The 26,473-nt window shown below is 49.0% G+C and overlaps 1 protein-coding gene across 2 annotated transcripts in view; it reads left to right on the forward strand.

The window, feature by feature from the left end:
* ASTN2 (astrotactin 2) overlaps positions 1–26,473 on the forward strand; it is a 769,045-nt gene that overhangs the window by 431,843 nt on the left and 310,729 nt on the right. For both annotated transcript variants that reach the window (XM_028161420.2, XM_054727144.1), the window contains exon 11: positions 13,201–13,351. In XM_028161420.2, coding sequence (XP_028017221.2) covers positions 13,201–13,351 — 151 coding nt within the window. The remainder of the gene's footprint in view (positions 1–13,200; positions 13,352–26,473) is intronic.

The raw sequence follows: 26,473 nt of genomic DNA on the forward strand, positions 1-26,473 counted from the left end.
ACTACAGTTATGAAGTAGCAACGAAAATAATTTTATGGTTGGGGGTCACCACAACATGAGAACTGTATTAAAGGGTCGCGGCATTAGAAAGGTTGAGAACCACTGAACTAGGGAATCCTACATGACTTTACTACCCTGAGCCTCAGTTTTCTCATCTCTAAAATGGGATTGACCTGCAAAAAAGTCTATAAAAAACATACAACAGAGCCTGGTGGGCTTCCTTTTTCCTGCCCACCTCTCCCCTGTATAATAGGCTCACTCCTGTTTCTCCTCCCCTCCCCACCTCCACACTCACATTTTGGCTACTCTGTTCTGTCCTCTACCACCTGTCCTGCCTTTCTTCTCCTCCTTTCCTTCCCCTCCTCCTCCTCATTGTCCTCATCTTTCTTTAAGAGCCAGTGTATTGCTGCCTCCTCCAGGAAGCCTTTTGCAGTCAGTCCTTGAAGAATTCATTGCTTCCTCTTGGGACTCTCGATCACTGTGCTTCATCTTCTACAGCCTTTATTTGTTGTCTGGTGCCCTGCTTAAGGGAAGGGGCGTTTTCTGGGACCTCTGAGAGCTGGTATCCAGCAGATACCTGGCACCCAGGAATGGAGAAATGCACCCCCACCATGACCTATTGGCAGCTCTACGTGTGGGTGGCTGCAGTAAATGTGTCTAGCCCTAGAAGGAAGAGAAGGAGGTCAGAGAGGGCCTAGCGGTTGCATCTTAGCGCAAGGTGCCTAGCCTTGTTTATTGCCCCCAGACTCCCAGGCTCCCTGCAAGGAAGCATTGCAATGATGCACGTGTAGACGAGGAAACGGAAACAGAGAGAAGAAAGACACTCTTGCAAGCACACACCTTTGAGAACTTAAAAAAAATTTTTTTTTCTGCATCCAAACCCTGTCCTTCTCTCACTGCCATACATGCGTCCCTCCAGGAAAGAATGATTTGGGTGTGATCATAGACAGATTTTAATTTCCTGTCTCTCCTTATCTGGACCCTTGCTTCCGGTTATATTCACAGACCAGCAGATGTTCAGGGAAAGCTGTCTCCAGGCAGGGGCTGTCCACCTGGGTCCATGCTGCAGGACCGGGAAATGACGGGGAAATGTTACATTTTTACTTTTCCAGTCTCTCATTGTCATTTGGCACTTCCTTCTATTCCTTGTTTCCTTTGTCACAGATGTCTTAAAATATAGTTTGTGCTCATCTCTACTTCCAATTGATGGTTGTCATTACCTGTGTTACTGGAGCTCTTTGTTTAATATGTCAATAAAGAACAGGCATATTATGATAGTACAGTTGGCTTTTTAAAAATGTTTTGATAAGTGGCTCCTTTGGGGAACACCTTTTGCATTTTATTTTATGCATTTAAAAACATCATTTTAAGATGTGGCCCATTTGCTTCTCCAGACTGACGAAGGGGTCCTAGGCACCAAGCTAGGAACTCTGTTCTCTAGGTTTGGGTAATTTTTTGGATTGAGGTAAAGCAGGCTATTTGGTAGTAATGACCTCCACCACATAAAAGCAAAGGTATTGTGGAGCGGTTCACAGTTCACATAAGTGTGTATTCATCCATCCATTCATTCATTCATCCAGTCAACATCTGGGTGCCTGTCATGTCCCAGACACGTTTCCAGGTACTAGGCTGCAGTGAGCACAACAGAGGCCCTGCCTTCAAGGAGCTTTTGTCATCTCATGTAGTTGCCATGGTAACCCAAGCGTTAGGTGCTATTATCCATGATCCATGCATGAGGAAACAGAGGTTCAGAGTTTGCAGGACTTGTTCAAGTTTTCTCAGCTAGTAAGTATTGTTATTCGAAATCTCAGCTGGAAGGACACTTAGAGATCACCTCATCGTTGTATAAATGTGGGACCTGAGGCCCAGAGAGGGGAGGGGGTCACCTGGGGACACACAGCAGAGTGAGGCAGAGCCAGACCCCTCCTGCCAGAGGGCACAGCCCCATTTGCTCTCTAGCGGTGGGCTCTTCTGGCTCAGGGAAGCCCCCTCTGCCATCGCAGATCACCAGGTTCTCCCCCTTCCTGGGCAGCAGGCACACTCCCTGCTGGGCTTTCTGAGCAGCTGCTCCTGAGAACCCAGTGGCTCCCCCTCTGCAGCCCATGGTAATGAGCTTCTCTTCGGAGATGATAGCCGTGCAGGCTCTCAATGGCTCCATGTGGGCTTTTCATGAATACATAATCCTCAAGCCTTAGCATCAGTCACTGAACCGCTTTTTTTTCTTCTTCTTTATATGATGATGGGATTTGCAAGGGGCAGGAAAAGGGGCGAGGAGGAGAATTTCTGTGACTGAACAGTTGGAGCAAGTACAGGGAGGAGGGGAGGCTTTTTGCCAAGGAACGATGTCCTCAGAGATCAGATGGACTCCACGGTCACTGTGCATGCGATGGGGGTGGGAGTGAGGGTCATGCTTTATCTGACCCTCGTGGGGAAAGCCCTGGTGTGACAAAACTTCATCAGGCCACTAGCACTCTGCAGGGAAATCTGCCTCCCCCCATGTCCAACTCCCCTCCACCAATCCCCTAGATTTAGATTGGCCCCTCTGCAGTCTGCTCTCATGGGTGCCCTGTCTTTTTAAAGCATCGATCATAGTTTGTATAGATATATCTGCATAGACATAGATATAGACATAGACATAGCCATAGACAAGGATACAGACATAGACATGGATATAGATATAGACATAGACAGGGATATAGACATAGACAGGGATATAGACATAGATAGGGATATAGACATATAGACATAGACAGGGATATAGACATAGACAGGGATATAGACATAGATAGGGATATAGACATAGGGATATAGACATAGACAGGGATATAGACATATAGACATAGGGATATAGACATAGACAGGGATATAGACATATAGACATAGGGATATAGACATAGACAGGGATATAGACATATAGACATAGACAGGGATATAGACAGGGATATAGACATAGACAGGGATATAGACATAGACAGGGATATAGACATAGACAGGGATATAGACATAGACAGGGATATAGACATAGACAGGGATATATACATAGACAGGGATATAGATATAGACATAGACATGGGCTTATGCATAAAGACAAGTACTTGCTGGGTGACTCTGTTCCATTAACTGGACTGTAAGTTCCAGGAGAATGAAGCCCTTGTCTGTGTTGCTCTTTTCTGAATCCCTAACCTCCAGCGCCTGTGACCAGTGCTGAGTAAATATTTGTGAAATGGAACAGATACATTTCCACACTACACCAGCCCCTGGTTATGGTCCCTGTTTGGGCCTGGTGGTGATGAGGGTCTTTTACAAAATGTTTTTATCTCATCGTGTGCTGACCACGACCCTGTAAGTTGAATGTGATTGTCCCCATTTCACAGATGGGCAATGGACACTCCTCATCCAGCAGCTGCTGGGCCCCATTTGTGCTTCCTCCTCTCCCTTCACCAGCTGCGCTTATTCAGTGAAGAGCTGGGCCCACCTGGCGTGCCGGGGAAACGAGCGAGGACTCCTGGCACGCAGGAAGCTGCGAGCTCCTGAAAGGCACAGACTTGCAGGAAGCGATGAGACCGCCCTGCACAGCAATATGTATTCTTGAACTAAAGGAGTGCCAACCATAACTGCAAGAGGAAGGGGAGTGATGAGCCAGCCACACTAGTCCCAGAATGTTCAATGTCCTTATGAGCAAGTCAGGACACCACCGGGCTTGGGATCAAACACCAGAGCACTGGTGGGGGTGGGGGTGGCAATGCCACTGTGACCCACTGTTGACACAGGGCAAGTACCCACACCTCTGTAAGTGCCAGGCCCTGCATGCAAGTGCATACATGTCTTCTTTCATCAACAACTTGGGGATAAAATCAGCAGTACCTCACGGCTATGGAAAGAAATGAGATAGTCTATATTAGGTCCAAGTTCTTGTGTCATGGTCCTTAATAGGTAGTTGCTGTTGTTGTTTCTGTCACTGGGGTATTGTACAGCCCTGTGCCAGCCACTGTACCTACGTCATCTTCAGCTGGTTTCCAAGCAGCTTTAATCCTCAAAATACTGCCTCCATTTCTTCTATAAAATGGGGATGATCGTATCATTTACCTCCTTGTTTTTATGAATATTAGTAGGCTGACACACATAATAACTCGAAACATTCTGTAGCATATTATGAATGCTCAATAAGCATTAACTCTGATTATTGTTGTTGCCATAGTGATTTTTATGAAATACTAATCTAAATAAAAGCAGGATCTGCCCGTAGTTCACAGGTTGAATTCGGATTCACCAAGGCCTGGGACTCAAAACCTTGTCCAGCCAGGCAGCCCCGGGCTTGCCACACCCACCTCCTCTTCAACACCCCAGCCTCCTCCTCCTTGCCTGGCTGCCAGTTCCCCCACAGGGGGGACACCCTCTTCTACCTCCAGGCCTTAGCATATTCCATCCCCTCTGCCTGGCATGCCCTTATCCCATCCCCCTCTCCTTCATTTGGCTCATCTTCAATTCCTGCTCATCGTTTATGTTTCAATATCAGCTCCTCCAAAAAGCCTTGTCTGATGCCCCACTTCCAAGAGGTGGAGGGGGGGGGCGGGGAAGCTCTTCTTTATGGTCCTCTGGCCCCAGTTATATTTCTAGGTTAACTTGTTTGTTTGTTTGTATGTGTCTTACTGCCTCCCTAGCAAACTATGTCACATTGTTCTCGTATGCCCCAGGAACCAGCCAGCGCCCAGAACGAATTGGGCAGCAATTAAAGGCTTTCAATGAGTCAATGGGCAACATGGTGCCCAGGTCCGCCTTCCCGTCTCCTGCATTGAGCTCCTTACATTCTCAAGTCACCATTCTTGAAACTTTGAGGGACATCCAAATAGCATTCGTTACTACCGATTATCGGGCACTTTTTGTGTGCAGGACCTTTTACATATGTTATCTAACTTCTTTCTCAAGCTAATTCTGCCAGCTAAGTATTAATATTCCCATTTTTCAGCCCTAGCTGGTTTGGCTCAGTGGATAGAGAATCGGCCCACGACTGAAGGGTCCCAGGTTCAATTTGGCTCAAGGGCATGTACCTCAGTGGCAGGTTCTATCCCTGGCTGCATGTGGGAGGCAGCCAATCGATGTGCCTCTCTCACATCGATGTTTCTATCTCTGTGTGTCTCCCCCGTTCCTTCTACTCTCTCTAAAAAAAAAAAAAACTAATGGAAAAATATCCTAGTGTGAGGATTAACAAAATACACACACACACACACACACACACACACACACACACACACACACATATATATATATATATATATATATATATATATATATATATATATTAGAGGCCTGGTGCACGAAATTTGTGCACTGGTGTGTGTGTGTGTGTGTGTGTGTGTGTGTGTGTCCCTCAGCCCGGCCTGAGCTCTCGAGCTCTCTTGCAGTCCGGGACCACTCACTCCTTACCGCCCGCCTGCTTGCTGTTCCTTACTGCTTGGCTCGCTGTTCCTTAGCACTACTGCGGAGGCGGGAGAGGCTACCGCCGCTGCACTCGCCAGCTGTGAGCCTGGCTTCTGGCTGAGTGGTGCTTCCCCTGTGGGAGCGCACTGACCACCAGGGGGCAGTTCCTGCATTAAGTGTCTGCCTCCTGTTAGTCAATGTGCCTCATAGCGACCGGTTGTTCTACCAGTCATTCTGCCATTCAGTCGATTTGCATATTAGGCTTTTATTATATGGGACTAGAGGCCCGCCACATGAAATTCATGCATGGGGGCAGGGGTGTCCCTCAGCCCAGCCTGTACCCTCTCCAATCTGGTACCCCTCGAGGGCAGCTGGACATCCCTCTCACAATCCAGAACTCCTGGCTCCCAACCGCTCGCTGCCTACCTGCCTGATTGCCCCTAACCGCTTCTGCCTGCCATCCTGATCACCCCTAACCACTCCCCTGCCAGCCGGATCGACGCCTAACTGCTCCCCTGCCAACCTGATTGTCCCTAACTGCCCTCCCCTGCAAGCCTGGTCACCCCTAACTGCCCTCCCCTGCCAGCCTGGTTGCCCCTAACTGCCCTTCCCTGCTGGCCTGGTTGCCCCAACAGCCCTCCCCTGCTGGCCCAGTCACCCCCTAACTGCCCTCCCCTGCTGGCCCAGTCACCCCTAACTGCCCTCCCCTGCTGGCCTGGTCCCTCCCAACTGCCCTCCCCTGCAGGCCTGGTCCCCCCCCACCACCACCACCAACTGCCTTCCCCTGCCAGCACAGTCACACCTAGCTGCCCTCCTCTGCTGGCCCGGTTACTCCTAACTGCCCTCCCCTGTACACCTGATTGCCCCCAACTGCCCTCCCTTGCAGGCCTGTTCCCTCCCAACTGCCCTCCCCTTCTGGCCTGATCACCCACCACTGCCCTCCCCTGCCAGCCATCTTGTGGTAGCCATCTTGTGTCCACATGGGGGAGCCATCTTTGACCACATGGGGTGGCCATCTTGTGTGTTGGAGTAACGGTCAATTGGCATATTACTCTTTTATTAGATAGGATAGTCCTATTTTTCAGATGAGAAAATGGAGGCTCAGTGTTTCAGAGACTTCCCATGGCCTCACAGTGAGTGGATCTGGAAGACAAACCTGTCTCCTAGCCACAAGTCTCCACTGCTGCTCATGCTGCTGAGGCTCAGACAGCTCCCTGAAACCCAAGGCGGTGGGCTGGGAGGGAAGCTTGGTTTTTATCAAGCCCTGTCCTGGTTCCTCCCTCCCTGGCAGCCCAGGAAACAAGGCTGCCTGTTGTCAGCAAAGAATGATTAGTCTGAACCCCTGGGGGCCTCGTCCCTGTGTCCCTGTCTGGACCCGTGTCATCCATTCACACCTCTCTGCGAGTGGCACAGACCTTCCCAGGTGTTGATTAAGAGCAGGCGATGTCAGCATCTGTTCCCAGCCGTGCTTAATGCTCACCCTGCGTGGGGCTCAGCCAACTCGGCCAAATGGAACCCAGGTGCTGCATTTACACGGGAGCCATCAGGCAGGGAGGGATGGCAGCCTCTCTCAGCCGGGCAAAGTCTGGCTAACTCTGTTTTGAAAGCAGTATTATCGGAAAAAATAATTAGGGTGTCAGAGCTGCTTGGAAATACCTTGGACAGTGTCTGCACTTAATAGGTGCAGAAATGGAGACAGAGAGAGGCCACAGAAGAGCCATAATCTTAATCAGCTCAGTCCCTGGCATGTAGTAGGTGCTCAAATGTAGAAATAGAGACAGAGAGAGGCCACAGGAGAGAGAGAATCTTAATCTGCTCTGTACCTGGCATGCAGTAGGTGTTCAAATATTTGAATGAATATTTGAGTAGATTTGTATTGGGTTTTAGAGTCTGGAAAACAAGTTTCTATGCACCATCCTTGCATTCTCAAAAATAATTCTACATGTTTGGGAGCTAGAAAGATGTCCCTACTTCACAGATGAGAAGACTGAGGCTCAGAAGAAACTTCATGGGGGAGAAAGACTGTAGGTTCTGGAGTTGGACATACCTGGGTTCAAGTCCTAACTCCAGCAATGACCTGCGGGTTTCCCATGTGAACGGGAGCTGCCAATCCCGCCGGCTGTGTCTCTTTGTAAACACAGTTTTACTGAACACAGCCATGCTCCTTCATTGCATTTTGATGATTGTCGTTGCATATGTTCTATGGCCTCTTATGCGCTGTAAAAGCAGGATTGAGTAGTTGGGGCAGACTGTGTGGCTGGCAGAGCCTAAGATATTTACTGTGGATCCCTGTATAGAAAGTTTGCTGACCCCCACTCTGCCTGGGGTGTGTGAGGTACTTCATTCATGTTGGTCTTTTCTTCTCTCAAATGAAGGAGACGTGGCTTCCTCGTGGTCCTTTTTCTGAGGCTTTGCTTTACAAGCCTTGGAATTCTTACACCGTGACCTCAGAGTCTGCAGTGAGAAGGGCTGGGGTCAGGTGGGAACATTGGAACAGGACCCAGAAACAGGTGTTTCCGTCCCGGCTCTGCCCTGTGTGAGCTGAGGACGTCCCTCTGAGCTGTGAGCAGTGGATCGACCGGTGTCCGCCCACAAAATTCATGTCCACTTGGAACCTCAGAATGCCACCGTATTTGGGAGTAGGATCTTTGCAGATGGGATTAGATAAGGTGATAACTGGATTAGGGTGGATGCTCACACCCATAGATGGTGTCCTTGTAAGAAGAGGAAAAGGCACAGGAAGAAGGCCAGGCAGCGATAGAGGTAGACATCAGAGCGGTGCAGCTGCAAGCCAAAGAATGCCCAGGGTTGCCAGGGGTCCCGGGAGCTCAGAAAGGGCGAGGAAGGGTTCTCCCTACAGCCTGCAGGAAGCACAGCTCTGCCCACACCTGACCTGGGGCTTCCAACCTCCAGAACCCGTGAGAGAAGACGTTTCTGTTCTTTGAAGTCACCCTGTTTCTGGTACTTGTTACGGCAGCTCTAATAAATGAATGCACTGTGCCTTCCCGTTTTGTTCCCACACGGGTTGCGGCTGCTGTGGCATGTACAGAGGCCAGGAGGTGGCGCGGGGAGGTGCGCCAAGGTGGCACCGTCTCTGCCCTCCCAGTCTTCCTCCTCTAAGACACAGAGGGACTGGACCCAGATTTCTACCGGCTTTATTGTTACAAGAGCCCTGACCTGCCCAAAGGCGCAGAGCAAGCTGGACAGACATGCCCTTGGCTTGGGCCAGGCAGACCTGCATTCCTGTGTGAACCAGGACAAGGGACTTCGTCCCTGAGACCCAGTTCCTCCAGCTGCACAGCGGGAGTAAAACTGCACTCCTCGTAGTGCTGTGGTGGTAATCAAAGGAGACAGCACAAGCCATGGACGGTTGCTCCGTGGTTAGAGCATCAGCCCGCAGACCAAAGGGTCGGAGGTTCGATTCCCAGCCCAGTTGGGGCATGTTGAGGAGGCAACCAGTTATGTGTCTCTCACACATCGATGTTTCTCTTTCTCTCTCTCTCTCTCCTCTCTCTCCCTCTCCCTCTCTCCTCTCCTCCCTCTTTTTTACTCTCCCTAAAAATCAATGGAAAAAATATCCTCGGGTGAGGATTTTTAAAAAGAGGGACAGCAGAGGAAGGAACCGTGCAGTTCTCTGCGCAAGGCAGGTGCTCAGGAAATCCTAGATGATAGTGTCGTTGGCGATGATGTGATTTCTGGCAAAGCTGGGACTCTCACCCACATCTGCCTGTCACCCCAGCTTGCCGCCACCCCCATTGCCATTCCCCAGACCCCTCTGCCCCCTGAGATTGGATGGGACAGCGCTAAGCTCAGCAGACCCCAGATTCAGGGCTCAGCAGCCAAGTGAGGGGTGGAGTCCTGTGTTAGGAGAGTGCAGGCTCTGCCTCCAGCTGCTCCTCTCGAGCCCAGATCCTTCACTCCCCAGCCTGACACAGTCTCCTCTCTAGACAGCCGCAGCCCTCGGCCCGTGGCAGGTCTTTGTGTTTTAAATCATGTCCCCCATGTAACTGATGTTTATTCAGAATCCTTTAAAAAGCTAACAGCCTCCGTATTTGTTCAGCCAGCTGTCTCCGGTTCCACTGAAGGTTCTTTCTTTCTTTCTTTCTTTCTTTCTTTCTTTCTTTCTTTCTTTCTTTCTTTCTTTCTTTCTCCTTTCCTCCCTCCCTCCCTCCCTTTCTTTTCTTCCATCTTTCCTTTTCTTTAGCCTTCCCTGTCTCTTCTCTCGGTGTCTGTGCTCTTTCCCATTCACGCAGTGGTTTATCTGCATTTCAGTCTCTGTCTCCTTCCCCCACCCCCTCTCCTCTCCCTCTCCTCCTCCTCCACATGCACACAGTTGTTCTGTTTTCCTTCAGTTTCTCCTTTTAGAATCTCTGCTTCCCCCTCTCTTTCTCCTAATTTTTATTTTTGTCTCTCTTGTTACACCTCTGCATCCATCTTCTTCTCTTTATGATACTCTTCTGGATCTATCTATGTGTATATCTATCCATATCTATCTGTCCATCCATCCATTTATCCATGTGATTATCCACTTATCCACCCATTTTTCCATCCATCTATTATCCATCCATCCATCCATCAGTCTATCAATCCATTTATTTACCCATTCACCCATTCATTCATCCATCTAAATACACATACATACATACATACATACATACATACATACACACACACATCTTCTGGATGACTGTTTCTGCCTCTTTGTTTCTCTTCTTTCTTTCTAGCAGTTTCTGTACATGTCGATCTCTTTTCTTGTTCTCACACTTTCTCAGACAATCTCTCCCTCTGTCTTTATCTCCTCCTGTCATTTCCCACTTGAACTTCTCCCTCTCAGGAAGTTAATATTTTAGTAGCCTTAATGTGGCCTCAGGATCCTCAACTCTTTCCATGATTCAAAAGTGACACGTCTCCCAAGGGCTTCACAGCTCAGGTGCTATCATTTCCCCCACCCCCTGTCACCTGCCTGCACTCTGTACAAAGTTAGGGAGGGAGGGGGGATCTGGCAGCTCCCTTGGCATCTCCTCCTTCGCCCTGCCCTTCAGCCTGAGCAGGGAGGATTTGGACCAGGAACCCAGAGGTGGGGGTGGGCAGGGTGGTCCTGTGGGAGAGGCTCTCCGGAAGACTACTGATGGGTGGAGACTGCATCCATGCCTTCTGGTGTCTTTTCTGTTTCATTTGAAAAACATTTACTTAGTACAAGTTCTTACCAGGCCTTGTGCTAGGGGCTAAGGAGAGATAAGTGAATCTTGAACTCTTCACTTCAAAAGCGTACAGTCTCTCTAGGAAACCATAGAGCTAATTGAGATCAATAAGATAAAAGAAAAAACAGTGTTCTCAAAGGGAAAAGAAATTGATTCTGTTACGGGGGGGGGGGGGGGGGGGGGGGGTCACAAAGGCGGTCAGACATAGTAAGCTCTGGGGAGCTGAGCTTTGCCCAATGTCACTGCTGCATCCCCAGTACCTAGAACAGTGCCTGGTACACAGCAAGCACTCAGAAAGCAGTGTGATATATGGATGAATGAACGAATGAATTTGAACACTTTTGAAGGATTTTTAGGGATGTGACAGGGGGAAAAAAAGGCAAAGATGAGCACTCTAGACCAGTGGTTCCCAACATGGGGCACACGCCCCACACGGGGGCAATTTGATTTTTAAGGGGGGCAATTTGAGAATGAGTTATTAACAGTGAATTTTTTGCATTTCTTATGGTTCTTGGGGCCTCATATACAGTATATAAATATGTATTGTGACATAGTGATGCATTTCAGTTCTCTATTATATGTTTTAAAACTTTATTTGCTATTTTTTCATATCACTTCATATTATTATTATTTTAACAATTTCTTAGTGATTTCTTCCTCAGTACTTCAGCTGTCCTTTTGTTCTTTTATTTTTCTCTTTCATGGATGCCATGTTCTTTGGAAGCTTGTTTAGACCAAGTTAATGGCCTTTTAGGCTTCCTCCATGTGAATGCGAGTTCACTTTTTGAATAATAAGAATTATATGTCACAGGGGGGCATCAGAATTTGAGAGGTACTTAGGTGGGGCGTGGCCAGCAAAAGGTTGGGAATCATACAGAACGGCATGATTAAGGATTCAGAGAGGTGAAGGCACAGAGGGTATTCAGGTTCCCTCTTCAGGGCTGACCCTCCCATCTCAAGATCATGGCTGGTGGCCCACAGCTGTGCCCCTTACCGGGCATTTCCTTCAGCCACAGGGAACTGCCTCACCCAAGGGTACCCCTTCCAGGTGGCAGCACTTGGCCATGACTGGCCGGATCCCTGCCTCCGTCAGGGACATCTGTAAAGACCGTTGCAGCTGCTCCGAGCTCCCCTTAGGACCAGATGAGGCTGACGATCTACATAGCATCAACCATATTGCAGGCCAACCTCTCCTTTGCCCAATCCTGCCTTAGACTTCCTCCAGCTGTATCCCACATGGGCGCCTGGGTAACGCCCCATGTGCAATCCTCTGTTCAAGAGTCTGTTTTCAGGTAATCTGAGCTGATACTGTGTTTAGGGAATGGGAAGAGGCCCGTGGCTGGCAGATAGAGAATATGAGGAAGGTTAAATGTAGCTGGACAGGCGGGCAGGGACCAGATTATAAAGGACCTTGAAAGCCAAGGATGTGAATTTAGATTTTCTTCTATAAGTAATGGAGAGCTGTTGATCAGTGGGGTATCCAATTAGAGCTGGAATTTAACAGCTCACTGGCAGTCGGTGCAAAAGATCGGACAGAAGGCGGTAAGACTGGAGACAGGAAAGAAGCTAGGAGACCAAACCCTGGAGCTCCAGGCCTGAGAAGGGATGGAGGGTGGCCCAGGACATCACCAACAGTTCTCAGGACCTCTGCTTGCTACGTGCACATGTACAGGCATCTACCTCTCACAGTTCCGGGTTCTGCGAGTCACATGTCATGGAACAGCACAGTGCCTCTCTCATGGCCCGTGGGCCCCTTTATTATCTCCTGCAATGGTGAGCATCTTAGATATTCCAGTGCTAGAATATTCCTTGCCTGGACCTTTCTCAGGAATGCAGACTCCAGAAACTTCCATCTGTATCTCTCATCTAACAGAATTCCGGAAGAGCCATGAATGACGGTACCTCGTCCAGTTGTATCTCTTGGGAACCTCATTTGGGAGCAATCATGCTTTTGCCTAGAATCCCATGACCTTTCCCACATCCATTGTTACCAGTCTTGATGGTGTGACTTGTACACGACATTTGTGGCTTGGCTTTTACAGGCTGTGTAACTGGGGCTAAGTCCCACCCCTTACATAGTTTTGGTACATACCCACAAAGTCGGAATAGTAGGAGGGTGCCCATTTTGAAGAGTTACCCCGGGGATGTCAGGAATCTGTAGAAACATAAATGATGCACGTTAAAGAGTTGGGCAGTGGGAGGAGCTTGGCACACGCTCCCATTTTGCCCGATTGTGAGCTGGTGGTCATCAGTAAGACACTTGTTCACCTTCCTCAGCCACTGTTCCCTATTGGTTGAGTGGGATTTGGATGCCTCCTTCCGAAAATTATGAGATTCTTGACATGAAGGGTAGAAACTTCCAAGTACAACCTTATTTTTCACAGTTAGACACACATCATGTCATACGATAATAAACCTGTTGTATTATTTTGTTTTTCTTGTTTTCTTTTTAGAAAGCTTTTTGTATCATTTTCTTGATTATGTGTATAGTGAATGCTATTAAAGGTAATGAATGCACAGATTTTTAAAAATCTGTTGGCCCAGATGTCTCTGGGGTTTAACCATCCCCTTTCTCTCCAAGGGAAGAAGCGATGCTGTCCACCTACTTTGAAACCATCAATGACCTGCTGTCCTCCTTTGGGCCAGTTCGCGACTGCTCTCGGAACAACGGGGGCTGCACTCGCAACTTCAAGTGCGTGTCTGACCGCCGGGTGGACTCCTCGGGCTGTGTGGTAAGTGCCCATCGGCTCACGAACATGGCGGTAGCCCACGGTGCCAAGGCTGCTTGCGGGAGGCCCCTCCCTGTGAGGGGAGCCAGTCAAGGAGGATCACACTACTCACCACTCCTACCTCTGTGGCCTCAGCACACCAGCAGCCTCGGTTTCCTCATCTGTAAAGTGGGACAATTAAACCTGCCTTGTAGAATTGTGGAAAGAATGAAGTAAGATATTAGAACTTGAGTCCCCAATATACAATAGGTCCTTGAAAGCTCCTGGCTTCGGGAAGCTTGCAGCTCATTTGGGAATGGGGTGGAGGGGTAGGGCATGGCAGTCTTATCTCTAATAGCATGATGAGGAGGCAAGTCAATGCAATGTCCAGAAGAGAAAGTTTTAGTTGAGACTCAGGTTTGTAGAAGGCTTCCTGGGGAAGCTGGAGTTGAAACTGGTTTCAAAAGATGGGCCCCTGCCCTGGCCAGTGTGGCTCAGTTGGTTGGACATCATCCTGTGCACCAAAAGGTTGCTGGTTCGATTCCCGGCTAGGGCACACGCCCTGTTAGGGGCTTGATCCCAGTAGGGGGTGTGCAGAAGGCAGTTGATCAATGTTATGCTCTCACATCGATGTTTCTCTCTTCTCCCTTCCTCTCTCTCTCTAAAAATCAATAAACTATTATTTTTAAAAAAATACAGGGTTCATTTACATCAGTAAAAGAGCATTGCTGGCTAACGTATGACGAAAGGATGGTGAATGTGTAGTATGGAGCTTTGTTTAGTATCTAATGTGGGATTAGGGCACAGAAGAAGACAGGTGTGGCCTATAGAGGAGGATGTCACTGGATGATTTCCCCCATAGGAATGACCTAGTCCAGTGGTTGGAAAACTCATTAGTCGACAGAGCCAAATATCAACAGTACAACGATTGAAATTTCTTTTGAGAGCCGAAAACCGACTTCTGCACATGGGCCACGAAGTTTCAATCGCACTGTATGTGAGCGCCCGCACGTGGTATTTTGTGGAAGAGCCACACTCAAGGGGCCAAAGAGCCGCATGTGGCTCGGAGCCGCAGTTTGCCGACCACTGACCTAGGCTGCTTATTTAAAACGCAGGCGTGAGAAATGTGGGTGCTACAGAGGGGCTTAGGTCCCAGGATTTGTAACAATTTAATGAGTGTGTGTGCATGTCGGGGAGGCAGGGGCTGCCTTGGAAGCATTGCCCTGCAGGCTGAACTCCTACCCCGGCATTCAGGCCCTTTCTAGATTTGGTCCCCTTTCCGTCCTTTTACACTAGATTCAAATGGAGCTAATCAGAGGTCGTTCTCTGAACAGATACGTGCCTGTTTATTGCCTCAGAGCCTTTGCTCAGGCTGGGTTGTTGTGTTTTTTTTGCTGTTGTTCTTTTTTTTTTCTTTTTGAGGGGGTTGTTACCTACAGTGAGTTGCTCCCCCAGCCCATTTTATTTAGCAAACAAGTAGACTTCTTTCTGGATTGGTCTCCTTTATGAAGCCTTTCCCATCCTGGCTTGCAGAAGGGGCCATGCTCTTCTAATGATCATCACTGTTCTCTGTGCCTACATCTGTTCTGTCACCTGTGGTGATTTATTGCACAGCCTGGCTCTTTGCAAGTTTATCTCGCCCAACAAATTGAGGGAAACCCATGGAATCTGTAGATTCAGCTCAGCGCCCCAATAGTGCCCATCTCAGTAAGTAAGGAGGAAAGAAAGAAAGGAGGGCAGGAAGGAAGGGATGGGCCCAGGAATGGAGGTTCTGCTCTGGACTAGGCTCTTGGGAAGTGGGTTCCTAAGGTGCTGACACAGCAGGCAACTAGACTGGCCAGGAGACCAATACAGAGAAGCTTCTAGAGAATGAGATAATGCAGTGCAACTGTATTTGAGACTCAAAGATTCAACGTGCCTTCAGAGGTGGATGGGCAATTGGGGATTTTATTGATTCGAATTCTTAGGATTGTAAAAGACAGAAACTCAATGCAAACTACTTTAGACAAAAAAGAGGAAATATATTGGCTCAAATGGAAGTCGAGGCACAATAGGCTTGAGAGGCTCAACCAGTGTCATTGGGATCCCTCTCGTTCTCTTAGCTCTGCTTTCCTCGGCACCGTCCTTCTCGGGCCACTCAGTGCATTCTGCAGTACGAGAATATCTCCAAGTTCCTCCTAAAGTCACGGGATTCCTCGTAAGGTCATGGACCAACTTGGTTCTCAGCCCTTCCCTGTACCAATCACTGTGGTTGGGTGAAAGGATGGATGGGGCTCAACCCAGAACCAGTCATTCCTGGGGCTTGGGCCAAGTGGCCACCGCACCTAAAATGTGTGGTAGTGAGTCACGGGGAAGGCATAGACTCTCCAGGAAAAGCAGGGTGCAAGTGACAGAAAGAGGGGCTGTGGATGCATCAGCAGCTGTGTCCTGCAGACTATTGCAACCCAACCCTTCACTTTGCATGTTGGAAAAGTGAGGCCCAGGGAGGGAGAGGCGGGTTTGGCCAAGTCTTAGAGCTACTCAGTAGACAAACACAAGGATGGTGTTGTCTCCAGAACTTAATCCTTTATGAAAGGATTAAGTAGTCTGTCTCTTTTCCCTTTTTCCATTAGTTCTCTTTTCCTGAACTAATTAAGCTCCTACTTAAGGTTAGATGTCCCGGAAAAATGGAAGAATGAAGCCTCAGAATGTGGAGGGTGTGTGTGTGTGTGTGTGTGTGTGTGTGTGCGCGCGCGCGCACGCACGCACGCACATACATGAGTCTGTCTAGGCAAGAATTGTCTTTTTTCCTCCCGTTAATGTAAACTGGAAAGATGAAGAGATAGAGAGGGGGAAACCAAGAACATTCGGTCCCTGGAGGTGAAGAGAAAATTCCACAGTCTGATGAGGTTGTCAAAGACCTTCCTCACTAGATTAAGGATCTAATGTTGAAGCTGCAACTTCAGGGCTCGATGGCTGTAAGGCAGGCTTTCTCTCCACACCTTCAGAGGAGACAGATGAATACCAGCTTTCACACTGAAATGTAACATCTCTCTCATTTCTCTGCAGGCTCTTCCTCATGCCTGCAAAGAGAAACTTTTTCTGACAGCCCCTCTTTTAATAACATCCACATGGCAAAACAACGCTTTATATTTTTAGAGCACTTTTAGAGTTCTGAAGGCATGTCTACACCCAATACCTAACTCATCTTTAGGACAAACCTGGACAGTAGCTTCCCTCACCCATGTGGGAAGCAAACGGAGTTTTCAAGGTTTCACCACAAGGTGGTGGGATGGAGGCCCAATGACATGTCTTCAATACTATTCTTAGTGCCGGAAGAATGATAATTGGGTTGCTCTCCTGTGGAGCTGAGAGGAGGTGGCAGCAAAGAACATTAGAAAGAAGGCTGGTCTGGGTGAATTGGGCTTAAGTGCTGACGTGGTCATTAGAGAGCTTTATAATCCATGTTGACCTCATTAACCTCTGTTTATTAATCTGTTAAAAAGGGAGCAATTGCTCTTGAACTCATAGGTTTTCTGAAAATTTAAAGAGTATAACTATAAATGATTTGGGATTTTCAAAGTGCCATTTATGTGTGAGATGATAGAACCTCAGATGCTGATGTTTCTATGTTCTATTTGGGATGTTGAAAATTCAGGAACACACCATATTTAATTTTTTTAATGTTTCTGTAACTGAATTTCATTTTTGTTTTGCTCCATTCATTAGTAGTGGAAACTTAATTCCAGTCAATTTAGGTTTTCTGCCTCCTCCTTCTTCCTAAACATCCAAGTTCAGGGGGCACCTGGTGTATGCCTAAGGCATGGAGGTCAGGGGGTGCTTTGTGTTGCACCATCACCTCTCAGTTATGTTACCTGCTGTCTCCTCTGGCCCTGGGCCACCACTCTTTTCTCTCTGGCATATGTCAGGACCCCTCCTTTCCCAGGTGTTCTGTGCATCCCTGGTATGTGTTCCATTCCAGCATCTGCTGGCGTGTTCTGTGCATCCCTGCCACAGGTCATTCGAGTCCAGCAGGCTGAACTCATCAGATGGCTTCTCCACCCTACGAGAGCCTGAGGCAAGGCCAGCAGCTCTCCCATACCACCCTGAGGCCAGGATCTGAGGGGAGCTGGCTGGAGCCCTTCTGACCTATACAGACCATTTATAGGTGGCTGTTTTATGACAGGGATGGCACAGGACCATGCTTGCCATCCACCAAATACTACCTGGCAAGAGAGGCGCAGATCTCCTTTGCCTTCAGATCCCTTAAACCCACATGATTTTCTTCTTTAAGAATCGCCTTCTTTCCTCATCCTCTGTGTGTGGGGCAACCGGTGGGGCGGGGGCCTTGGCCTGGCACCGCTCACGTTCCCCGCCACCCACCCCTGGTTCCCCATTCGCCATCGGGTGATGGGAGCCTGCCAGCCAGGGGAAGGGACCGAGAGGTGGTCAGTGCACCTCATAGTGACTGGTTGAGTGGTCATTCTGGTCGTTCCACCTAACGGGTCAATTTGCATATTACCCTTACATTATATAGGATTATTTTACCTTGTAATTAGACCTCAACTTCTGAAACCCAATTTTTTTTTTTAAATGACTTCTTTGCTTGGTTTCCTGGTTCGGCTGTGGTCCTCTTCCCCCTGGGATAACGTGGTCCTCTTGTATGCAGTTGCCCAAATTGGAGAGGGTCATGGGGTGTGTGGTAGGCAGGATAATGGGTCCCCCAAGCATGTCCACATCCTAATGCCTGGAAACTATAAATACATCAAAGGGGGGAATTAAATTCACATGTGGAATTAAAGTTGTTGATAAACTGATTTTAAAGAGAGAGATTGTCCTGAATTATGAGGTGGGCCCAGTGGAATCCCAGGGTCCTGAAAGGTGGAGGAGGGAGGCGGCAGGAGTTCAGAGCGGTGCCCCGTTGCTGGCTTTGAAGGTGGAGGAAGTGGGTACAAGCTGAGGAAAGGCTCTAGATGCTGGAAAAGGCCAGAATGGAACCCCCACAAAATCTCTAGGAAAGGAATGCAGCCCTGCGGACACCTTGCTTTTAGCCCAGGGAGACTTTTAAGCTATGAAACTGTAGGAGAATGAATTTGTGTTATTTTAAACTGCAAGTTCATGGTAATTTGGTACAACAGCAAAAGAAAACCAATGCAGGGCGCATGAGACAATGGAAAGGGAGGGTGATGCAGGAGACACTACATAAGGAATTACCCTGTTGTTTCAGTTTTCACTTGTTTCCAGGGAGACACTCGCCTCCTGACCAGGGTGGAGGAAGTGACAATGAGCAAAGCGTCAGAAGAGGGAGGGAGACTTGCGTTCCCCTACAAGGTGCTGAGGAGTAGAAAATTGTTATCTATTAGAAATGGTATCAACCTGACAAACGTAATTACATCAGCGAGGCGGTTTGAAAAGCCAGCTAGGTTTCCACTTATTGTGTGTGGCAGAATAAACATCGCAAAACTTTAATCAAGATAGAGGACGAAACCAAAGAAAACTGTAAGCACTTAATCATGGCATGATGTTGAGGACAGTTCCGCCTTCTGAGTCGCTGCTGCCCCGGAAGCATGTCACTCAAGCTGTTCCTCTGAGTTATCCTGGTTTCCCCGCTCAGGAAGGGGCCCTTTGATGACCCAACCCCAGGCAGTCAAGTGAAATAAATGCCAATTCACAGACCACCCCCTCCTTCCAGTGGTCTGTGGTTGCATAGCAAACTGCCCCCAAATTCAGTGGCTTAAAACAACTAGTTTCTTTTGCTCACAGTTGTATGGGTCAGGAATATGGGAAGGGCTTAGCTGGGTGATTGGCCTCTGGTCCAGGACAGGTCGGGTACCTGAGGCTGGGGGGGCTCGAGTCCACAAGAGCCCCTTCAACCTACCTGTCTGGGGCTGGGGCTGGCAGCCAGCCGGTGGATTCAGGCTGTGTTGGACCTCAGCTGGGGCTGTCGACTCCAGTGTCTGCCCATGGCCTCTGCATTTGGCTTGGGCATCTCACACCAGGGAGGCTGGGTGTGCAAAGGAAGCATCGAGTGTTCCAAGAGCCTAGGCAGGGGCTTCAGGGCTTCTTAGCACGGGTTTCCGATGTCCCAGAACATCATTCCTACCACGTGCCATCAGTCAAACGCCATTAGGTCAGTTCAGATCCAAGGGCGGGAACAGCACTTAGCCTGTCCATAGGAATTGTGTGGCCGTCTTTCATCTACCCACTTACCTACAGGGTGAACTCTCAGACCAAAGCTGCCACCGCAGGAAAAGACCCTGGAGAACCTAACCAGGCCAGCGCCTCTACCCTATACCGACAGGGAGACAAAGGCCTGGGAAGATGCGGGAATCACTCAAGTTCCTGTAGGAAGCAGTGATCCAGTCAAGACTTGATCCCAAGGTCCTTTCCTCCTCCCGGTTGCACCTTCCTACCGTTTTAAGCCGCAGAGCATCAGCCACTGCAGCGTCCCAAAGATTTACTTAGTGTGCAGGACCGTGAATCGATCAACAGAGACGAAACCCAGAGCCCCGCCTTGTTTTATAGGCTAGTTCACAAGACGAGATGCACTTCAGCGGGGCTGTGCCAGGTTGTAACCTGGCACAAATCACTTTGTATTTGCGCAAGAGCATCAAGTAGGACTGGCAGGTGTGGTGTGGAGAGGGAGGTGGCGGTAGGAAAGACCAGGCACTCACTAAGCACCGACTGTATGCCCGTTCCCCTATGTTCACGGCAGCAAATGCTTGTAACTATACTCCTAGATGGGTATCATTATATCCCTTTCACAAGAGAGAAGAGCTAGTCATAGAAGAGCAATCACCCACACACTGCCGGTGCCAGGCATGATTCCGAGTGCATTGCTCATTTCAGCCAATTTAATTCTCACAGTCGTCCTCGGAGCTAGGTTTTATGACTGTCTCCACTTTGTACATGAGAAAAACGAAACTGTCTGGCGGAAAAAGAGGGACTGGGAAGAGGCAGAGAGGAAGGAGGGGCCCGGTGAGCCGGTCCAGGTCTTCATAGAAAGTTAGGACAGCGGGAGGTGCGGGGGTTGGCACCCTGGCCGGGTCCTAGGGAGTGATGGTGCCGTTGGGGGCAGAGGTGTGTCTAGTGGCAGTTCTAGTCCTACCTCTGGGTTCCAGACCATTCCCACTCCGATCCACCCCCTCGTCACCCAGCCGCATTCTCACCTGCTCTTCTTCCTCTTTTTCTCTTTCCATTTGACCTAAAATGCTACCTGGCCTCCCTATGGAAATATCTGAGGATCCCTGATTGCCCAGAGATGCTGAGAGGCAACAACAACAACAAAAAAATGCTGCCTTTTAAAAAGTCAAGATGCCTAAAGATATGAATTTCCATTTGTTATAGGTCAGGCGCCTCTTGGCACTGCTCAGCAAAAGGCAAAACCTGGAATCTGGCTCATTTTAGGAGAGAGGCGGCTTCTCTCCATCCCTCCTTCTCCCCCCTTTAATGACTCCATTGGACTATAATTAAAGGAAACAGAACTCAAGAGGGACAGGGAAGGCGGGCGAGGAAGGGCCGCAGTGTGAGGAGTCACTTTGAAGCACAGCCCAGGCGCTGCTGATCGGGGAAACCCAACTCCATCCGCCTGGTGTCCGGCCCTCCGGAGCGGGTGGAGCAGGGCTGAGCCTCGGGGGGCCTGGCCCCCGGGAACTGGTTCTTCCTCCCCAGAAACAGACTCAGAGTTCAGCTCATCCCTGCTGGTCAGCGACAGGGATGTGATGGATTCACAGCACAACCAGGACAGGCTGTGCCAGAGTCCAAAACAGGAGGAATGGTGCTGGCCACATTTTTCTCCCCTCCAGAAAACAAACAAACAAAAAACCCTTTAGAAATACGCAAAGTCAGGAGGCAAAAGCATCTTTAGGGACACTCAGAGACCCCTGGATTGGGAATGAGTATTTAAAGGGTGGACCATCTCCCATATGGTATCTTCATCCCGAGTGCCCTCAAGTCCTGAGACAGAGAAATCTCCATATACACCTTCATCAGCAACACCAGTGCTGATATTAGTATTGATAGCATTAGGGAGCTGATGCCATTGATGAACAAATCAATGCTCCACCAATATCAGCACTAGTAGTACTGATGGAGATAGATAACAGAGCTTCCGAAGGCCTGTGATGTGCCCCACCCTGGGATAAATGCTGTAAACAGCATCGCCTTGCACCCTCACAGCTACCTTATGAGACGGGCACTGTTATCTCTCCTCTGTTGTCCACGGGGAAACGGATTCAGAAAGCGCGAGAAACTTGCCCACGTCCAACCAGCCGGGTAAAAGCAGAGCAGGTATTCAAAGCGGTGGAATCCCAAAGCCAGTTCTCCTAACTCATCAGAGGTCAGCTTCCACTGGCTGAGGGTGGTTCGCCAGGATAAAGTGAATGTCCTCAGTGCCAGGGACATCAAGGGAGGGGGCACTTCTCTCTCTCCACTCTCCTTCAGTGTCCACGATTCCTTCTCCCTCCTCTGCATCCACGAACCTGGAGGAAGATAAAAAAAAAAAAAAAAAAAGGATGCGTGTGAGCCCTAGGCAGTTTGGCTCAGTGAATAGAGTGTCAGCCCGCAAACTGAAGGGTCCTGGGTTCGATTCCTGGCAAGGGCGCTTACTTTGGTTGCAGGCTCGATCCCCGGCATGTCGATGTTTGATGTTTCTCTGTGTGTGTCTCCTCCTCCCTTCCACTCTCTGGAAACCAGTGGGAAAATATCCTCAGGTGAGGATTAATAAAAATAAATAAATAAAAGAGGATGAGTATGGGAAAAGGGGGTAGGGATGGTCAGAAAAGAAGGAAATTGGAACTGTGCCCATTGACTCGGTGCTTGCACTCAAGGCTCTGGGGGTGAGAAGGAAGGCGTTGTCCCTCCACGGGGAGCTCTGTGCTTGCATCTTTCCTTTGTAAACTTCCAGGTGCGCGGTGGCCGGGGAGGATAGGTTTCTAAGATGATGTGTGGCGTTCTCATCAAGCCTGTGCACCCTTTTGTGATGTGACGTGTTTTTTTATTCTTTGCGTGACATTTGAAGCCTTCTTTATTACAATGCCCTCCCCCTCCCCCCCCCCCCCTGGTTTATTTCTTTGGGACCTGGATTTGCTGGGTCTGATGGCATTTCTGGTCAGCTGGTCTCATTGTGTGCAAGTCATTCTCTGTTACAGTCAGGGAGCAGCCCCCACCCCTCCAAAGCGATAGGTTTCACCCATTGATTCCTGGAAGAAGGACGGGAAGGAAAGGAACGCCCGGAGGCAGGGATGGGAGCTGAGGCCGGGTCCTGTGGCCTGTGGGCTTCAAGTATAGGATGAAGGACTTAGGGCAGGCGCCAGCCATTCCGGTAGACAGTACCCTAGTACCAGAGAAGCAGTTTGGGACTGGCCTTGGGAGGGGCCAAAGTCCCTTTTGGTTCCTGAAATCTATGACCTCGTCATTATATATTCTCAAAGGGCAGAGGTTCTGATGTTGGAAGGGCCTGAGGGCAGAAAACGCACCCTGGGGCTTAACTTGTGATTGGTGGGAAAGTGACTATCCAGGGGAAATCTCCATGGCCTTCGCCTCCAGGAGGTCAGTATCGTGTTTAAGAGCACAGTTCCTGGCATTAGAGAAACCTGGCCCCAAAACTCTCTGTCATTCACTAGCCGTGTGGCTTTGGGACAAATCACTCAAGGCCTCTGGTCTCAGGTTCCTGTTGAGTGACAGGGGATAATAAAACCTGACAAACTGCTATTCGGACTCACTGAGATGATGCAGACAGAAGGGGCCAGCACCTGGCCCGAAGCAGGCAGGGAACTGGGGAGCTGTTAGTACCCTTATCTGATGTTTCATGCTGGGATCTTGATGGTGATGGTGGTGGAGGTAGCGATGAGAGCTGAAATGATCTGAGTGCTCTTAGGGTCCAGCGCCTCTGAGATGGGTCTCACTGTTATATCCCTGTTCTTCCAGATGGGGAAACTGAGGCAGAGAGAACTTAAGTAGCTCACTGAGGCCCGCATAGCTCCTACGTTCTAGAGCGGGACTGAAAGCCAAGCAGCCAGAGACCAGAACCCTCATCCAGGGCACATTCTTCATAATGTCGTTTGCAGTGGTTGCCTATATTCCATGGACGGGAATATACCATTATTTACTTTGTCTCAGTGATGGACGTGTTGAGTGTTTCTAACTTTATCCATTATAAACAAGGTGGCTCTGAGCAGAAGGCTTTGAGTTATTTGTATATTTAGAGTAGACGTCTATAAGGACAGTTTTCCCATTGTGTTGTGTTCCACAATGTGGGATAGAATTTTTAAAAATATATATTTTTTAAATTTATTTCAGAGAGGAAGAGAGAGAGAGAGGAACATCAATGATGAGAGAGAATCATTGATTGTCTGCCTCCTCCTGCCTGTCCCCAACTGTGGACCGAGCCTAGAACCAGGGCATATGCCCTGACCCGGAATCCAATCGTGACCTCTGGGTTCATAGGGTGACACTCAACCACTGAGCCACACCGGCTGGGCTTTTTTTTTTTTTTTTTTAAACAGGCTACGGGGTTTGGCCAAACAAGTCCTTGGAAAGAGGAATGATAAAATAAAAGTGGTACTTTAGGGGGTAGAGACTGATGAAATGTGCACGATGCGATGCGAGTGGGAGAGAGTCCAAACGCAGAGGGTCAGCACAGAGAAGGGCAAACGAGGAGGCAGGCGATGGGTGGGGTCAGACCGAGCACCTGCAAGGTTCTCGGGGAATGTGCCGAGTGCTGTGAGCACAGAGCCCACAGCCGCTGGAATGCCGATAATTAGACACTTTTCTTCTTCGCTTTCTTTTGTTGTTGTTCAGTAACCCGTGCTCATTGTAAAATAAAATAAAACAAATCCAAACACTGCTGAAATGTATAAACCAAGGTCCTCTTTCTCTACTACTCACTCACGTTAGAAATAACTTCGTCACACTTTGGTTTATATATTTCTTGCTGTACATTTTTACCCCTCTGCATTTGCAAATATAAATGAGGATTTGTACATGTAAGTTTAGAAATGGAAGCATAAAGTTGTGTTTTTTTGCGGGCACCTTTCTATATCAGAGCTGCATGTCTTTGTACATGCTTTTCAAAGAGCATTTCCTTTTTCTTATTCTTTTTTTTTTTTTAAAGAGAACTAGCTCCCTATCTTGATCTTAACAATATGTAAACCTCTTTCCTTATGTAAAAAATAAAGATGAGCAGATGGAGCCCAAAAGCACAAGTGCTAAGTTTGGCTTGAGCCCTGGTATCCCAAATTATAGTCTCAGATTTACTTTTTTATACAGTGTAGCTTCCTTTTATCTTTCATCATCATTCTTTGATCTGTTATCATGGGTCTTGGAATACATGGGTGAGAAATAATCATCATTATTATTAATTGAAAATATATCCTCTCCCTTACATTCTCCAACTTCTCACTGACTGGGCTTTAGTAGCCACAGCCCAGACTTTTATACTAATCATGTCCCTACTCTTTTCTTTATAGTTTCCCCACCTATGTAGACACAGAACCCACACATTCTTTTTTATTGCTGTTGGTGGGAGTTCCAGCCTTTGGCACATCTCGATGAGCTAGGAAAACTGATCTCTGCTGGTTGAAGCAAAAATTGGTGATCCACAGTTTTATTTAAATTGTAGCTGCATTCACAATGCAACACTAAGTACCTACTATGTGTGGGACACCCTGCGGGGCCCCAAAGTTACAGCCCTGGGTCCGTGTCCTGGCTGGCAGGAAGCTCCCAGTCCATTTACCTAGCCAAACACTGCCTCTTCGGATCCTGCCCCCGGGAACCACATATAGATACCCGCTTTGGGCACTCACACAGGACAGACTCGCTCCTGCCCTGCTGCCTCCCTCTGGTGTAGATTCCGGTCCTCTGAAGCACCAGCACCCACACACGCACATTATTTATTTATTTTTCCAGCTGGTCCCAAACCTTGCAGGCTTTTTCGAAGACATATTCTAAAATGTTACAGCTCGAGTTCATTCTGGGGGAGAAGAAAGCCTGAGACAAGAGGTGGGGGTAGAGAGAGAAAGAGAACAAATGTCTCTTGTGCGACTGCTCAGTTCACTTTGGACCTTGGATCCACCCCAGCCCAATGGTACTGCCGCCCCCATTCTGCAACTGTGATGGGCAGCACCGGATCAGAACCCAGAGCTGGAGGCCACGGGGAACCTTGGTGGGAGCGTTGAGAGTGCTGGTCTGGGGGCGGGCTTCCCGGAGCACAGGGCCCTGTTGCAATCCTGAGGACATTGATGTGTCAGTGACGTGTCAATGTTCTCACCTGTACGGCAGCACCTGCACATGGGTGGCCGGGGAGTTCAGAGGGATGGTGTCCCAGAGTCTGGCCGCTCTGTAGTACTCAGTAAATAGCAGCTAGGGGACAGGGTCAGGCAGGCTATTAAAATAGCCTTGCAGCCAGCCGGCGTGGCTCAGTGGTTGAGCATTGCCTAAGAACCAGGAGGTCACGGTTCCATTCCAGGTCAGGGCATATGCCAGGTTGCAGGCTCCATACCCAGTGCGGGGCAGGGGGGGGGGGCGCGTGTAGGAGGCAGCCGATCAATGATTCTCTCTCATCACTGATGTTTCTAACTCTCTCTCTCCCTCTCCCGTCCTCTCTGAAGTTAATAACAAGAAGGTATATGGAAAAAAGAAAAGGAAAGGAAGACTTGCAGCACCCGCCCTGGGGCTGGACGGTGGGTGCTTTGCTGTGGGTGGCAGGGAGGTGAGTGTCAGAGCTGCTGCTTAATGTCCCGCCCACTTCTATTCACATTGGACTTGGGGAACTTCAGCATCCAACCCATATGGTGTCTGTCTCCATTCAGGGGTAGGCCTTTTTCCTTCTTGTTCTTTCTCTTACCTTGCTGTCTGAGACAAAAAAGAATAAAATATGCGAAACGCCCAACATTCCACTCAGCACGCGCGGGCTAACTATATTCCCACAGGAGCATGTGCTCCACGGCTGCTGCTCCATGCTTCCCCAGGCCGGCCAGCTTGTGAAATCGCCTCTCACGCCGAGTCCGGGCGACCCCTAAGAAGGTGTGGGGTTAGGACACAGCCTGGAGCTGCCGGTTGACTGTGTAGTTCCAAAGGATGGGGAAGAGGAACCAGCCAGTGCGAGCCAGCCACTAATGGAAGGTCCCCACCGGAGGAGCGTAGTGGTACCTACGCCATCGGGCCGCG

The sequence above is a fragment of the Eptesicus fuscus genome, chromosome 15 (genome assembly GCF_027574615.1).
Source record: "Eptesicus fuscus isolate TK198812 chromosome 15, DD_ASM_mEF_20220401, whole genome shotgun sequence".
Classification (NCBI taxonomy): domain Eukaryota; kingdom Metazoa; phylum Chordata; class Mammalia; order Chiroptera; family Vespertilionidae; genus Eptesicus; species Eptesicus fuscus.